This window comes from Pyrenophora tritici-repentis, chromosome 2 (assembly GCF_003171515.1).
Source record: "Pyrenophora tritici-repentis strain M4 chromosome 2, whole genome shotgun sequence".
In the NCBI taxonomy this organism is placed as follows: domain Eukaryota; kingdom Fungi; phylum Ascomycota; class Dothideomycetes; order Pleosporales; family Pleosporaceae; genus Pyrenophora; species Pyrenophora tritici-repentis.
The window spans coordinates 4,989,685-5,005,654 of record NC_089391.1 but is presented as its reverse complement, the minus strand read 5'-3'; the positions used below and the strand labels follow the sequence as shown (position 1 = coordinate 5,005,654).

The following is a 15,970-nucleotide window of genomic DNA, read 5'->3' as shown; positions in this document are numbered from 1 at the left end:
CTTGCTATTTACTGAGCGAAGTTGAATAGGGTTATGGTCCCATATCGCCGAACAAATCCATTTATCATAGTCACTGTCCTTAATCTCTATCTTCCTCCTCTGCTCGCGACGCTGGGCAGAGGACACTAGTTTCCCTGGCTCTGGGGGGTGTTGGTCCTAGAGACGCTCTGGCTAGGGGTGATTGAGGAGCTGGGTGTCAAGGGCGTAGGGCTGTGGACGCTACCGTACTCAATGAAGCCACCCATAGCGCGGTTTTGCATAGGTGGAGAGCTGTAGCTAGGGTGGCCGCCAGAGTGCTGTGGGAAACCGTTGAACTGGAGGGAGCTGGGTGGTGTGCGAGGATGTCCATTCTGGAGGTGGGGTTTTTGGCTGAACTGAGTCTGGTAGTTCTGGGCGAAGTTGCTCGCGCCTCCAAACTGTGGGCGGGCAGGGGTGAATCCCTGAGCCCGCTTCTGATCGGCACGATCCTTCTCTGGGCAGTCACGGAGTAGGTGGCCTGTAGACTTGCAATATAGACAGAGACCGTTGTCGATGCACCATTGCCTAGAGTCAATCCCAGGCGGTGGGCGCATGACAGTATTGTGAGGGCGTCCCTGAGCGACAGCACCAAGGTCCATAGCGTCGGGGTGGGGGGTGGGAGCTTGGGGTGCCTTCTGAGTGTGCTGGTCTGGTGCGTTGGTTTTGTTGCTTTGGAGGCGCTGGGCTTGAGATTTGTAATGCTGGAGTTCTTCCATGTCGGCATAGATATCTTGGAACAACGCACACCATCCCGAGAAGTCGTCTGCGGCGAGACTGCCTTTGCGGGTAAGGGCTCGATCGAGTAACTCAGGTGTGACCTTGAGCTTCAGAAGGTCGACCTTCTCAGTTGCGCTGCGGCGGGAGCTGTTGGCGTAGCGGTTGAACGTGGCGAGGAAGTTCGGGAAGTTAGTGTTGCCCATATTAAGCTTATCGAGCTCAATCCTAGCATTGCGAGAAAGATCGCCTGGTGCATGTAGCTTGTCCAGTGCCTTGAAGAGTTCCTCTGAGTCCTTCCATGCCCAGTTGGCGTCATCGTCGGCATCGTCGATAGTCAGAATCTCTTCCTGGATGGCGGTGTAGGCCACGGAGTCTAAGAGGCCGCAGATGTAGTGGATCTTCATAAACTCCGAAGTGAAGTACGCGCGATCGTTTCTAAAATTAGCCTTGATTTTGTTCGCGAAGGTGAGGTAGTTTTGCTGGCGCTTCGTGGCGTTTGATTCTGTGCCGGTGAACTTCTCGGGGTCGTGGGACAACTTGCGGTTGCGCGGTATAGCTTGTTGGAGGACAATCTGCTGGTAGGTTGCGACTTGCTGCTCTGCGGTCTGTGCTGCCAAGTTGGCAGTGTCGAGGTCATGCTGGCCGGCAGCGATCTGTTGAATGAGTCCGTTGGTTATAGCGATGATATTACCTAGGACGCCGCTAAGACTACTGGTGGGGCTGCTGTGGAGTGCTTGAATAAAATCCGCGGGGTCGTTGTCAAACGAAGCATTGTTGTTGCCTATAATCCATTGGGCAAGGTCGTCGGCTTGCCCGACAAGGGCTTGTCCCACGGCTATTGCCCATGCGCGTCGGGGTCGGTTGTCTGTCATGGTATACTGCGGAGTATTTCTTGGGTTGCGCTCGTGCGTAGAGGTGTCAAGGTTTCTTCGGGTTCTAGGTGTCTAGGTCTTTGGTGCTAGGTTGCGCTTCCTTTGGTCGTGGTTTCCGGGGGATTCAGAGGTCAGGACACCAGGCTGCAAACCTAGGTTCTTGCAGTGGGGTGTGTAGTTGTCAGACACTACAAACTATCACGGGGCCAAACAGTAGTCGCAAGGTAAGAACGCAGTTGTAGTGTAAAGGTCTATGTACAAGAGCACGGGGAGGATATGTACCGTAGGGTAGCAGGCGCTAGGCCAAGATAGGGATGGGGGCACGTGACCTACAGAGCGCCGAGTTGGTGCTGTGACACAACGGTGAACTAGAAGGCATTACTCTAGCTTTTGAATACGCAGCAAAGACAGCTACAAGAGACCAAGAATTCGAGATCTACGCAGACAATCAGGCAGCAATCTATAGGCTTAAAAACCTATCAGATAACCCAGGGCAACAATGGCAACTACGATGCCTAAAAGCAGCAAAAACAATCCGACAAAAACAGGCTACTATCCACTTACTGTGGGCACCCGGACACACAGACATAGTAGGGAATGAAAGAGCAGACTATCTTGCAAAAGAAGCTGCTAAAGAAGTCCCACAATCATCAACAAAAAGCATTGCCTACCTAGGCACTGTTATCAAAAAGATCGAACAAACCGAACAACGCCAAGAGTACCAAAAATACAAAACAAGAGCAACTACTCTAAACAAAAAGACCTACTCAGCAAAATTCCCACTCAAAATCCGAAAAACAATCCAAATACCACGCAGCACCAATCGAGAAATCTCTAGCGCCTTCTATGCTCTCAAAATAGGACACGGATACTTTGGGTCCTATTTAAAGAGATTCAAGAAAAGAGAATCTGATCTCTGCAGCTGCTCGCACACCCAAACACCAGAGCACCTACTTTTACAATGCTCTCTATACAAAACAGAAAGAAAAACTCTCATACAAGCAATCAATCACCAACCAGCTACTCTACCACTACTTCTCCATACTAGCGCCGGTATAGAAGCCACTTTAGCTTTTATTACTAGCACTAGAATAGGAACAAGAAAATGGTACCAAGGACAGCTGCTAGACGACACACAGAGATGTGATGGATCAAACCTACGATCCCTCACGCGATCACGTGCCATACAATCACGTGCCACGCTGGCAGTTGGCCCGTGCGAGGAATAATAAAGTTCCCCTCGTACTTGTATATAGATCTGTACACACAATCTCACTTATTAGAGGCATCCTAACTATTGCAGTGTACTAGTGCCTTTACACTATTGTGTGTCAACCCCTACATACCTAGGATACTTCGCATCAGGCTCAGTTATCAGAAACACCGTCCGCGCCGAGCGCCGCCGCCGATTGAGCAACTGCGACTTGCTACATCGGGCAGAACAAGACGTTCTGCGACGGGTTAGGTCTTGACGACGAGGATCGCAAAGTATTGCGCTAGAAGCCCACGGGTGGAGACACCAGGCTCAACAAGCAAGTATTGCTCGTGAGGGTTGTCACCAACGCTGGTAGAGGACAGGTCCACCTACATCAACGGACAAGTAGGCAGAGGGCAAGGCATCGAGCTTCGAGAAGCGCGACCCTACGGTAAGCCCTGCGCAACACACGAAAAGACCAGAGACACCAGGCTCAACAGGCAAGTATTGCTCGTGGGGGTTGTCACCAACGCTGGTAAAGGACAGGTCCACCTACATCAACGGACAAGTAGGCAGAAGGCAAGGCATCGAGCTTCGAGAAGCGCGACCCTACGGTCAGCCCTGCGCAACACACACGAAAAGATCATCGCGATGGCAAACCCGGCCAATACCCAGAATACCCAAGGTACCTCAGCCACCGGTGCCACCTTCGGGCAAGCTTCCCAGGATCCTACTCAATCACAGATGGGCCCGCCTCTCGTACCAGTACGAGCTTGCCTCTCCAACCGCCGAGAGAGCATGCTTCTGGCAGCCCATCCGTCATCCCAGCCATCAGTATCAGCTAGCGGCGACCTAGAGCCCATGACTGCTACACGCGAGATTGTCGGCATCGAAATCAACGACGTCCTGCTCGAATACCTCAAAGATTCTAACTACGTTTACCTCCGTTATACCGTTGACACCGAGTGGTTCGAATTACAAGAGGATCCCGAACCTGACGAGCACAGCAATGCCTTTTACTCCCTTAGCACAGGCCGAATCCGCACTGATGGCAACATCACCCACAACATCAACGACTTCACTGTCACTAACTCTAGTAACCTCCAGAAGAACGTGAAGGATCGTCCCGACTTCTGGTGGCGATTTATTGTCTCTACGCTAGTCTCCCTACGCAACTGCACTGACGCCATCAATAGGCATCTGCAGACTGTGGACCGCAATGAAGGAGAGACTCAAGCTCTACGAGACCGACTAGCGAATGTTGAAGCAGCCCTTGATGAAACTTCGAACAGTAAACAACTACAAGTTGGCATGGTTAGCAGCAACCTGTACAAGGAGAAGCTGACAGAGATCCTGTCGAGACGCGGTGAGAGCCTTCACTAGTATTCACGGTGAATCAGGCTTCCCGTGCTCTGATTGGCCAGGCACTGATTAGTCAGCTGCTCCGTGCGCGCACCATAGATATTCTCCCTTCTCCCGTAGCTCCAATACAACAAGTTCACGCACGTTTTCTCCACCTTCATCAGGTTATGAGCCCTCCTCTATCACGATAAAGTGCTCTAGAGGTGCGATTTCCGCAGCAGCAGAACCGATCAGTTGAACACAACATCAGTCACTCGCGCGACGACGACGACGATAAAGTCACGATGGCGCCATCCACAGCGATGGACGCGATCCCAAAGCTACAAGCAGATGGTAGCAACGCTTACCACTGGGAAGCAGCATTGAAGCTGTACGCAAATATTCACTCTATCGGAGGTCTACTCGACGGCAGCTACGTGGTTCCATACCCAGAAACACCTCACTATCAAACTGAACCGACAACTACGTCATCGGCATTCAACACGCCACAACTTCTGCTTGACGCTCAACAACGCGTACGAGCCCACAACAAAGAAGTTACTACACAGTACGACAAAGACTGTGAGCTCTATCGTATCTACAACTCCCGAGAATCGTCTCTCACCTTGGCCATACTTAATACAGTACCAAGATCAGTATGGGACAACGTCATGAACCTGCCTACTGTAAGGCAGAAGTACGAAGCTATTACCGCACGCTATCGTGAACAAGGCGTCACTGAAGAGTGTACTATCTGGGCAGATTTCTTCAAGCTGAGAGCTCAAGACTGCCCCTCTACAGCCAACTTCACCGACAAGTTCAAAGCAGGACTTGCAAAGCTTGACGTCATCGCAGACTGTAAGCTATCTAACAAAGCTCGAGTGTATCAGTTCATTCTTGCTATCAACAACGCCTACCCGGACTACGGACGCGATCGCCGCGCTGATCTGCGCCGCAACGTTACTCTGAACGTCGATCGCATGTGTAGCGAGCTTATTGACGAGGCCCGCCGCGACGACCCAATCAAGACCATTAACACCACAGTCCGCAACAATCAATTAAGTGGGTCCTAGAAGGTTCAGATTGGATTGATTGATTACCGCTTTAAGCCTAGTAGTTACCTATAGGAGTTTAAGCCCTACCTAGATAGGTAAGTGGGTCTAGGAGAGTGACCGGATTGAATTGATTGTTGCGGAGTCTAATTAACACGTCTATCCGAGCTTCTGGGGGTGACAACAACCGCAGTCAGCCTCTTAGTGATAACAACGACGCCAACAGAAGCGCCACCCGTGGCCGCGGCAATCGAGGCAATGGGCGAGCCCAGCGCGGACGAGGTAGAGGTTCTGAGGGTGCGACTCAGAGACCTACAAATACCTCCCCATACTGCAAGCACTGCGACTGCAACCATACTGGAGGAGGTGATAACTGCTGGTACACCTTTCCTCACCTCGCCACTGAAGCCTGGCGTCAGCGCCAAGCTCAACAACAAGGCAAACAACAGCCTACTAGCACCAACGCCGCAGCTATTAATGCTGAAGGCTTTGCCTTTACAACGGTTCATTTGTCAGAGAAGGTACAGAGTCTCACCAAGGAGACCTCTAACATCAAACAACGATTCATTATCGATACTGGAAGCAGCGATCACATCTGCAATGATCGCAGCAAGTTCCAAATTCTACACGACACTGCTCCTGCTACAATTAATACTGGAGCCGGACCTATTACTGCTAAGCAGGTAGGTACCATTCAGATCACTGTCGTCACGTCAGAAGGTGTACTCAACAAGGTCTCCTTCACTAACGTGCTATACGCTCCGGACATGTTTGTATCAGTCCTCTCCCACTCTAAACTACGAGCGAAAAATCTCTATTACCACGGCTGGGACAGCAAGCTGTACCTCATGCCATCACAACAAGAGATCGCCTTCACACCTGAGATCGACAAGATCCCTACGCTCCTCCTCGCCAACACAGAGCTTGAGGCAGCTCGCGCGTTTGCCTTTGCAACCGCCGCAACCACCAACCCAACAGGTGTACTCGCTCCCTATCGCGAGATTACTCTCCAAGAGCTCCATGAGCTGTTTGGCCATGCCGACCCCAAAGCTCTTAAGCTTCTTGTCGCCAACACCACCGGCCTACGTCTCACTACAACACAGGCATTCTCATGCGAGGCCTGCATGTTATCCAAATCGAAGAAGCAGATCTCACGACGGTCTCCAGCCCGCTCAACCACGTTCCTCCATCGTATTCATATCGATATCGTTGGACCAGTGACGCCCGAAGGTGTCAACGGTGAGCGCTACTGGATACTGTACACCGACGACTACTCACGATACCGCTGGATTGATTTCACAGACTGCAAAGCAGCAATCACATCTAAGCTTATACAACACCTGGACAAGATGGAAACTCAACACCACGTTCGAGTGTCGATCGTTCACATGGACAACGACAACATGTTCCTCAACCAGACGACTGGGCGTTACTTCAAGGACAAAGGCATCATCTCCGAGCCTTCCACCGCCTATACACCCCACCAGAATGGAGTCGCTGAAGCCAGCAACTACGTAGTGGAGGTCCGAGCACGCACAATGATTTTGGCGGCGCCTCACATATCTAAGTCATACTGGCCATACGCAGCCCAGTACTCTATCGACGTCCTTAATCATAGCGTCAGCTCTGCTGTACCAGACAGTAAGACACCAAGACAGCTGCTATTTGAGCACATGAAGGTTGCAAACCCTGTGCCTAATCTATGCTCCTTCCGCACCTTCGGAGAAGCTGGGTACGTCCATCAACCAGTACAGCGACGAGTTCAGAGCGCCAAGTTTGAACCACGATCGGTCAAGATGTACTTCGTCGGTCGAGAAGGATCACGGATCTACCTTATGTGGGATCCAGTCACACAGTCCATACACCGTACGAGCAGTGTTGCTTGGCCTAAACACGACGTCAAAGCTGTAGTCCAAGAAGACACAGCTACAACCAAACCGGATCAATGCTTCTATATCCAAGATCCACCGCCAGCACTAGATCCCTCTTCATTTCCACACCATGAAGTCTCTCTCCCGGAGCAAGGTAGTGGTTATGTATTTGACGGACTAGAGGCTGAAGCGCAGTCTAGCTTTGACTTTGACGCGGACATTGACAACTATAACAGTCTTACCGAGGTTGCTAATGCTCGAGCAACACCTCAGCATCGGGATACATCCCAAAACGCTCCACGTCACGACGAGATCAGTGCATCATTTGATGCCCGTAACATACTCGATGGACGTCGTCGCATCACTCGACCGCCCAACCGATACGCGGCAGTCTCTCGTTGCTTTGCTACGGCAATTACAGAGGCAACAACAACAGACTTATCGCCTGAGCCTGCCACACGCAAGGCAGCACGCCTTCATCCATACAGCAAGCAATGGATCGCTGCTGAAGATGAAGAGCTCGTATCACTCGACCAGAATGGCACATGGGAGACCACAACCACGATCCCTCCCGACGTATACGCCCTGCCTACTAAGTGGGTATACAAATACAAAGTCAAGGACGATGGACAACTCGAGCGCTTCAAGGCTCGACTGGTTGTCTGTGGCAATAGGCAGGAGACCGACTTCTGGCGCGAAACCTACGCTGCAGTAGCTCGCGCAACTACACTGAAAGTCCTTCTCGCCCTTGTCGCAACCGAAGACTTAGAATGCGAGCAAGCAGACGTTGTTACCGCCTTTCTCAACGGTAAACTAGACAAAGACGAAGTAGTCTATGTCCGCCTGCCAGACGGACGCAAAGCCAAGCTTATCAAAGCTTTGTACGGCCTGCGCCGCTCACCACGCCTCTGGTACAATGAGCTATCGAGCTATCTCAAGGGTATCGGCTTAGATCCTTTAGAGTCAGATCCATGTGTCTTCAAACACCTAGACGGCAGTCTTATCCTTGCGTATGTTGATGATATCATCTTCATCACAGCTACGAAGCAACGCATGAAGGAGATCAAAGAGGCTGTATACAAGAAGTACAAGTGTCGAGATCTAGGACCAATCTCTCACTACCTAGGTCTCCGGATCCGACGCTCACGACCATCCCGACTCATCGAGATCTCAATGGAGTCATATGTCGACAAGCTTGTAGAGGAGTATAGTCGTCAACACGCGCTCCCTCGCTACACGCCGCTTGATACCTCAGTACTCAAGTTGAAGCTGCGATCTCCAACTGATCTTGCAACTCAACAACAAATTCAGAACTACCAAAAGGTTATTGGCAAGCTGCTGTATCCAGCAACCCAACTGCGAGCCGATATATCCTTTCACGTCGCCTATCTCGCCCGCGCTATGAGCAATCCAACTCAACAACACTACGAGTACGCAATCCAGATCATCGACTATCTCAAGACCTTCAAATCTCTTGTAATGAGCTATCGAGCTACATCTCCACACGCACGCATGCCTATCACCATGTATGCGACATCATACGATGACAACAAGAACAACACTAATCCTACGCTACACCTACATGGCTACAGCGACGCCTCATTTGCTGACGGCGAGGACCGCAAATCAACCTCCGGATACTTGTTCAAACTTGCTGGAGGTACTATCTGTCACAAGTCAGTCAAGCAAAAGCTAGTTACAACCTCAACAACTGAAGCTGAGTACGTTGCTCTTACCTACGCCGCTAAGGAGGCTACCTGGCTGTACCGTCTGCTACACCAGCTCGGTTACAACGGTACAGATACCCATCCTATCCTTATCTACGGAGACAACGCTCCATCTATACAGCTACTACACTCAGAGGGTCATCACGAGCGTACAAAGCACGTCGATATCTACTACCATTACATCAAGGATCAAGTCCGCGACGGCAACCTCTACGTAGAGCATGTACGAACTCATGAGATGGCTGCTGACGGCCTCACGAAACCTCTTGAACGACAAGCCCACAGCAGGTATCTACAACAGCTAGGCCTTACGACTCCAACTATCGAAACAAAGGACTACAACAAAGGTGGATAGAGCAGGACTATCAGGTCCTGTGGGGGTGTGTCGAGACGCGGTGAGAGCCTTCACTAGTATTCACGGTGAATCAGGCTTCCCGTGCTCTGATTGGCCAGGCACTGATTAGTCAGCTGCTCCGTGCGCGCACCATAGATATTCTCCCTTCTCCCGTAGCTCCAATACAACAAGTTCACGCACGTTTTCTCCACCTTCATCAGATCCGACGCCTCACCTCGGACATCGGAAAGCTCAAAGCTGCGTCAGAACAACTCCCCAACGTTCGCGATGACCCCGCCTTCAAAGCCCTCGCCGCTGAGCGCGACCTTGCCGCCACCGAACGCAATCAGACTTTCCAAAAAGCAAGTTGACTTGGATTACTTGCTTGACTTGCTTGGTTTAAACCAAGCAAGCAAGTCAAGTAAGAGCTGGGCAGCTAAGCAAGCAAGTCAAGTCAAGATACTTTGCTTGCTTGGCTTACTTGGTTTACTTGGTTGTTTTAGCGTTACTGTGATGAGGGTGCTAAAACTGCTGTACGGTAGATGTCGCGATGGTTTTGAAGTGTTGCAGTTGCCTCGGTTGAGTCCCAAACAGGCTAAGCGGCTATCAAATAACGTTAGCCTTAGTCTAGCGCATTGCTCCAATCTCGACGTACGCCTGTCTAGAAGCCTATCGCAATGCAGTATCCCCTATAGCAACGCGTTTTCCAGTGATTTATACTGCCCTGATACCCCCAATATGGCCAAACGTCGCCTACCACAAACTTCTGCTCGGAGCAAACGTACGAAAGTAGCCGCTGCCACCAACAACGTCGCCTCAACTCCTGAGGCTTCACCTGAGCCTGCATCTAAGCCTGCATCTAAGCCTAGACCTCAGCGTCGATCACCTCGCAAAACCCTAGCTGCCGCAAGCCAGGCTAACGCCTCGCCGCCAATACCTACCTTCGAGTTGCAGTTCTTAGAGTCGCAGGCGGAGGCTGAGATTGTCGCGCCCACCGAGGGCAGCCGAGCTGGCACGGTGGCTACAACTGAGGCTGGAGAGGGTGGTCAGGATGAGACAAACAGCGCACTAGTTGAGAACTTTGACGGCATTGACTGGGCACGTTTACCTGATTTTATCAAGCCATTGGCGCGTTCTAAGCGCCCAAAAAGTTGGATCTTTCAGTATGGCTACCGCGTTGTTGAGCGCCATGCTACATCTCGAATCTGGTTTGTGTGCAAGTACTGCCATGTACACAAAACTATCGACGCTGGCCGTGGTGGTTTGTTTAACATTACTCAGGCTACAACCTCAGCAGCCACCCATCTCAGCCAACCAAAGCCTGGCCACAACCTTACGAAAGATGGCCCAAAGTTAGCGCAGAGAGCTCGAGGCCAGCTGTCGTTGCGGCAAGCTTTTGACGCTGGTTTAGACGTACAACAAAACACTGCTAACGCGTTTGGAAACTTCGACGTAGAGGGCTTTCGAACAGCCACTGTCATGTGGCTTGTTAACCGAAACCACCCGCTCAGCGAACTTACGACGCCTGATTTTAGAGAGATGATGAGATTTGCCAACCCAGAGGCAGAGGCAGCGTTGTGGGTAAGTAATACCAGCGTTTCTACCTTTGTGATGAGGTTGTTCCGGTCTATACGACCGCAAGTTATCGACACCCTGTCAGGCTCAGTAAGCAAAATACACGTAAGCTTTGATGGCTGGACAACAAAGGGTGGTAAACGTGGCTTCTTTGGAGTAGTCGCTCACTTTGCCGACGCAGCTGGAATAATACGAGACTTACCAATCGATCTGCCTGAGCTCGCTGGCGCCCACACCGGTGAGGCTATTGCCAAAGCTATCTCGACGACGCTCTCAGCATACGGAATAACAAGCGACCGATTAGGCTATTTTGTACTCGACAACGCTACCAACAACGACACTGCGATCGCCGCGCTCGCGCGCGAGTACGAATTTGAGTCCGCTCACCGGCGCCTCCGCTGCAGTTGTCACACGCTTAACCTCATCGGCCAGGCTATTATATTTGGCACCAACAAAGACGCCTACGGCAACACTCAAGAGCAGTACAATACCGAGGAGCAGTATATGCGAGAGTGGCGGAAAGATGGCCCTATTGGAGTGCTAGTTGACGTCATCAACTATATCAAAACGCCGCAACAGTACGAGCTTTTTCGTGGCTACCAGCGCCTTGCCAACAACAACCTGCCTGCTGAAGGGCGTCTCAAAGTACTCGAGCCAGTCAAGCCTGTCGTCACTCGCTGGAACTCATACTATGCTGCTTTTGAGCGCGCTACCAAGCTTCAAGCCGCGTATAACTTGTACGCTGAGCATCATATCAATAGGGTTATCCTTGAAGATGCGCACGCTGCGCAGCGGAATAATAAGCGGCCCGACGCCCCAAACTGGATGAGATCAACTGGGCTCCGAGCTGCTGACTGGGCGGTGATTGCAGAGTACCAGGACTGCTTAGAGCCGCTCAAGTACGCCACAAAACGCCTCGAGGGACGCTCTAAGGATGGCAAATACGGCGCAATCTATGAGGTTATACCCGTTTTTGAGTACGTACTCAGCAAGCTTGAGGCCCGGGCGCGCCCGTTCGAGCACGTCGACTTCAACGCTCATGCCGAGGCTCCAGAGGATCACCTCAACGTCAACCTCCGCGCCGCGTGGAGCAAAGCCAACGACTACTACAACAAGCTCGACGACTCGCCCGCTTACTACGCCGCTGTTTGCCTACACCCGTACTACAAGAACTACTGCGATGTGGCGTGGGCAGACAAAGCTGATTGGCTTACTAGTGCCAACGCGTCGTTCCAACAGCTTTGGGCGGCATACAAACCTCAACGAGCACGCCAGCGGTATACAACTGCGCCGAGTAGCAACAACATAGACGAGGCAATTATTGCTATACTTAGCCGCAACAATGACCGAGAGGCTCCACTTGACGAGTTTGAGCGCTGGAAAACACAAGAGCCGCAGTGGACGCAGGAGCAGTACAACGCAGATGGAAATCCTGTCCAATACTGGATACAACTACTGCCGAAATACCCGCATTTAGCGCAGTTTGCAATCGATATCATGACTATCCCAGCATCAAGCAGCGACTGTGAGCGCCTCTTCAGTGAGCTTGGCGACCTTCTTGAACCTAAACGACGTGCTCTGGGCAGTGAGCTACTCGCAGCTCTTCAATTAGTAAGGTCATGGGTGCGAGCTGGTTATAAACCGTACAACTGTAGCGAGGCTAAGCTTTCAGATGAGCAGCTTGTAGGAGATTACAACATACTAGAGTGGAACACTGAGTTTTGGTAATTTGTATGTAGCTTAATCTCTTTGTAGTAGTCAAGTAATCCAAGTACTTGCAAGTAATACAAGCAAGTCAAGCAAGTAAAAAAATCACCCCAAGCAAGTCAAGTAAAGCCTATGTTTGAACCAAGCAAGTCAAGTTTAGAGCGGTGACTTGCTTTACTTGCTTGTTGGAAAGTCTGTCAATAATAAGCAGGCGACGCGCGCCTACAGTACGAGCCTGCGTGTGAGCGTTGAAGTGCTTTAGCCACTCAAATCCAAGCTCATTATTCGTCCAGCCATTATCGCTAACTGCGATCGCCCAGTCGCGTGGGATCTCAGCTTCCTTATACCAGGCTAATAGGTGGTACTGGCCAGCGAAGATGAGGAACGGTGGGACTAACCAGCCAGCAGCGCTGATAGCAGCGATCAGCGTTACCCACTCGCGATTGTGATGAAGGTGGAGAAACGTGCGTGAACTTGTTGTATTGGAGCTACGGGAGAAGAGAGAATATCTATGGTGCGCGCACGGAGCAGCTGACTAATCAGTGCCTGGCCAATCAGAGCACGGGAAGCCTGATTCACCGTGAATACTAGTGAAGGCTCTCACCGCGTCTCGACACACCCCCACAGGACCTGATAGTCCTGCTCTATCCACCTTTGTTGTAGTCCTTTGTTTCGATAGTTGGAGTCGTAAGGCCTAGCTGTTGTAGATACCTGCTGTGGGCTTGTCGTTCAAGAGGTTTCGTGAGGCCGTCAGCAGCCATCTCATGAGTTCGTACATGCTCTACGTAGAGGTTGCCGTCGCGGACTTGATCCTTGATGTAATGGTAGTAGATATCGACGTGCTTTGTACGCTCGTGATGACCCTCTGAGTGTAGTAGCTGTATAGATGGAGCGTTGTCTCCGTAGATAAGGATAGGATGGGTATCTGTACCGTTGTAACCGAGCTGGTGTAGCAGACGGTACAGCCAGGTAGTCTCCTTGGCGGCGTAGGTAAGAGCAACGTGCTCAGCTTCAGTTGTTGAGGTTGTAACTAGCTTTTGCTTGACTGACTTGTGACAGATAGTACCTCCAGCAAGTTTGAACAAGTATCCGGAGGTTGATTTGCGGTCCTCGCCGTCAGCAAATGAGGCGTCGCTGTAGCCATGTAGGTGTAGCGTAGGATTAGTGTTGTTCTTGTTGTCATCGTATGATGTCGCATACATGGTGATAGGCATGCGTGCGTGTGGAGATGTAGCTCGATAGCTCATTACAAGAGATTTGAAGGTCTTGAGATAGTCGATGATCTGGATTGCGTACTCGTAGTGTTGCGGAGTAGGATTGCTCATAGCGCGGGCGAGATAGGCGACGTGGAAGGATATATCGGCTCGCAGTTGGGTTGCTGGATACAGCAGCTTGCCAATAACCTTTTGGTAGTTCTGAATTTGTTGTTGAGTTGCAAGATCAGTTGGAGATCGCAGCTTCAACTTGAGTACTGAGGTATCAAGCGGCGTGTAGCGAGGGAGCGCGTGTTGACGACTATACTCCTCTACAAGCTTGTCGACATATGACTCCATTGAGATCTCGATGAGTCGGGATGGTCGTGAGCGTCGGATCCGGAGACCTAGGTAGTGAGAGATTGGTCCTAGATCTCGACACTTGTACTTCTTGTATACAGCCTCTTTGATCTCCTTCATGCGTTGCTTCGTAGCTGTGATGAAGATGATATCATCAACATACGCAAGGATAAGACTGCCGTCTAGGTGTTTGAAGACACATGGATCTGACTCTAAAGGATCTAAGCCGATACCCTTGAGATAGCTCGATAGCTCATTGTACCAGAGGCGTGGTGAGCGGCGCAGGCCGTACAAAGCTTTGATAAGCTTGGCTTTGCGTCCGTCTGGCAGGCGGACATAGACTACTTCGTCTTTGTCTAGTTTACCGTTGAGAAAGGCGGTAACAACGTCTGCTTGCTCGCATTCTAAGTCTTCGGTTGCGACAAGGGCGAGAAGGACTTTCAGTGTAGTTGCGCGAGCTACTGCAGCGTAGGTTTCGCGCCAGAAGTCGGTCTCCTGCCTATTGCCACAGACAACCAGTCGAGCCTTGAAGCGCTCGAGTTGTCCATCGTCCTTGACTTTGTATTTGTACACCCACTTAGTAGGCAGGGCGTATACGCCGGGAGGGATCGTGGTTGTGGTCTCCCATGTGCCATTCTGGTCGAGTGATACGAGCTCTTCATCTTCAGCAGCGATCCATTGCTTGCTGTATGGATGAAGGCGTGCTGCCTTGCGTGTGGCAGGCTCAGGCGGTAAGTCTGTTGTTGTTGCCTCTGTAATTGCCGTAGCAAAGCAACGAGAGACTGCCGCGTATCGGTTAGGCGGTCGAGTGATGCGACGACGTCCATCGAGTATGTTACGGGCATCAAATGATGCACTGATCTCGTCGTGACGTGGAGCGTTTTGGGATGTATCCCGACGCTGAGGTGTTGCTCGAGCATTAGCAACCTCGGTAAGACTGTTATAGTTGTCAATGTCCGCGTCAAAGTCAAAGCTAGACTGCGCTTCAGCCTCTAGTCCGTCAAATACATAACCACTACCTTGCTCCGGGAGAGAGACTTCATGGTGTGGAAATGAAGAGGGATCTAGTGCTGGCGGTGGATCTTGGATATAGAAGCATTGATCCGGTTCGGTTGTAGCTGTGTCTTCTTGGACTACAGCTTTCACGTCGTGTTTAGGCCAAACAACACTGCTCGTACGGTGTATGGACTGTGTGACTGGATCCCACATAAGGTAGATCCGTGATCCTTCTCGACCGACGAAGTACATCTTGACCGATCGTGGTTCGAACTTGGCGCTCTGAACTCGTCGTTGTACTGGTTGATGGACGTACCCAGCTTCTCCGAAGGTGCGGAAGGAGCATAGGTTAGGCACAGGGTTTGCAACCTTCATGTGCTCAAATAGCAGCTGTCTTGGTGTCTTACTGTCTAGTACAGCAGAGCTGACGCTATGGTTAAGGACGTCGATGGAGTATTGGGCTGCGTATGGCCAGTATGTCTTAGATATGTGGGGCGCTGCCAAAATCATTGTGCGCGCTCGGACCTCCACTACGTAGTTGCTGGCTTCAGCGACTCCATTCTGGTGGGGTGTATAGGCGGTGGAAGGCTCGGAGATAATGCCTTTGTCCTTGAAGTAACGCCTAGTCGTCTGGTTGAGGAACATGTTGTCGTTGTCCATGTGAACGATCGACACTCGAACGTGGTGTTGAGTTTCCATCTTGTCCAGGTGTTGTATAAGCTTAGATGTGATTGCTGCTTTGCAGTCTGTAATATCAATCCAGCGGTATCGTGAGTAGTCGTCGTTGTACAGTATCCAGTAGCGCTCACCGTTGACACCTTCGGGCGTCACTGGTCCAACAATATCGATATGAATACGATGGAGGAACGTGGTTGAGCGGGCTGGAGACCGTCGTGGGATCTGCTTCTTCGATTTGGATAACATGCAGGCCTCGCATGAGAATGCCTGTGTTGTAGTGAGACGTAGGCCGGTGGTGTTGGCGACAAGAAGCTTAAGAGCTTTGGGGTCGGCA

The 15,970-nt window shown here is 51.2% G+C and overlaps 6 protein-coding genes across 6 annotated transcripts; 4 read left to right on the top strand and 2 right to left on the bottom strand.

The window, feature by feature from the left end:
- Positions 1-125: 125 nt before the first annotated feature.
- On the bottom strand, positions 126-1,607 carry PtrM4_073560 (Med15 multi-domain protein; the record flags this gene model as incomplete). The annotated part of the gene is made up of 1 exon (XM_066106054.1): positions 126-1,607. One exon carries the CDS (start codon positions 1,605-1,607, stop codon positions 126-128), a length of 1,482 nt encoding a protein of 493 aa, XP_065964681.1.
- Positions 1,608-3,453: 1,846 nt separating this feature from the next.
- PtrM4_073550 (uncharacterized protein) lies at positions 3,454-4,185 on the top strand (the record flags this gene model as incomplete). The annotated part of the gene is made up of 1 exon (XM_066106053.1): positions 3,454-4,185. The coding sequence occupies one exon, from the start codon at positions 3,454-3,456 to the stop codon at positions 4,183-4,185; it is 732 nt and encodes a 243-aa protein (XP_065964680.1).
- A 263-nt stretch (positions 4,186-4,448) lies between these two features.
- On the top strand, positions 4,449-5,216 carry PtrM4_073540 (uncharacterized protein; the record flags this gene model as incomplete). Its single annotated transcript, XM_066106052.1, has 1 exon — positions 4,449-5,216. The coding sequence occupies one exon, from the start codon at positions 4,449-4,451 to the stop codon at positions 5,214-5,216; it is 768 nt and encodes a 255-aa protein (XP_065964679.1).
- Positions 5,217-5,453: 237 nt separating this feature from the next.
- On the top strand, positions 5,454-9,148 carry PtrM4_073530 (uncharacterized protein; the record flags this gene model as incomplete). Its single annotated transcript, XM_066106051.1, has 2 exons — positions 5,454-5,574; positions 5,634-9,148. 2 exons carry the CDS (start codon positions 5,454-5,456, stop codon positions 9,146-9,148), a joined length of 3,636 nt encoding a protein of 1,211 aa, XP_065964678.1.
- Positions 9,149-9,865: 717 nt separating this feature from the next.
- PtrM4_073520 (uncharacterized protein) lies at positions 9,866-12,430 on the top strand (the record flags this gene model as incomplete). Its single annotated transcript, XM_066106050.1, has 2 exons — positions 9,866-9,908; positions 10,029-12,430. The coding sequence occupies 2 exons, from the start codon at positions 9,866-9,868 to the stop codon at positions 12,428-12,430; spliced, it is 2,445 nt and encodes an 814-aa protein (XP_065964677.1).
- Positions 12,431-13,053: 623 nt separating this feature from the next.
- PtrM4_073510 (uncharacterized protein) lies at positions 13,054-15,882 on the bottom strand (the record flags this gene model as incomplete). The annotated part of the gene is made up of 1 exon (XM_066106049.1): positions 13,054-15,882. One exon carries the CDS (start codon positions 15,880-15,882, stop codon positions 13,054-13,056), a length of 2,829 nt encoding a protein of 942 aa, XP_065964676.1.
- Positions 15,883-15,970: the final 88 nt, after the last annotated feature.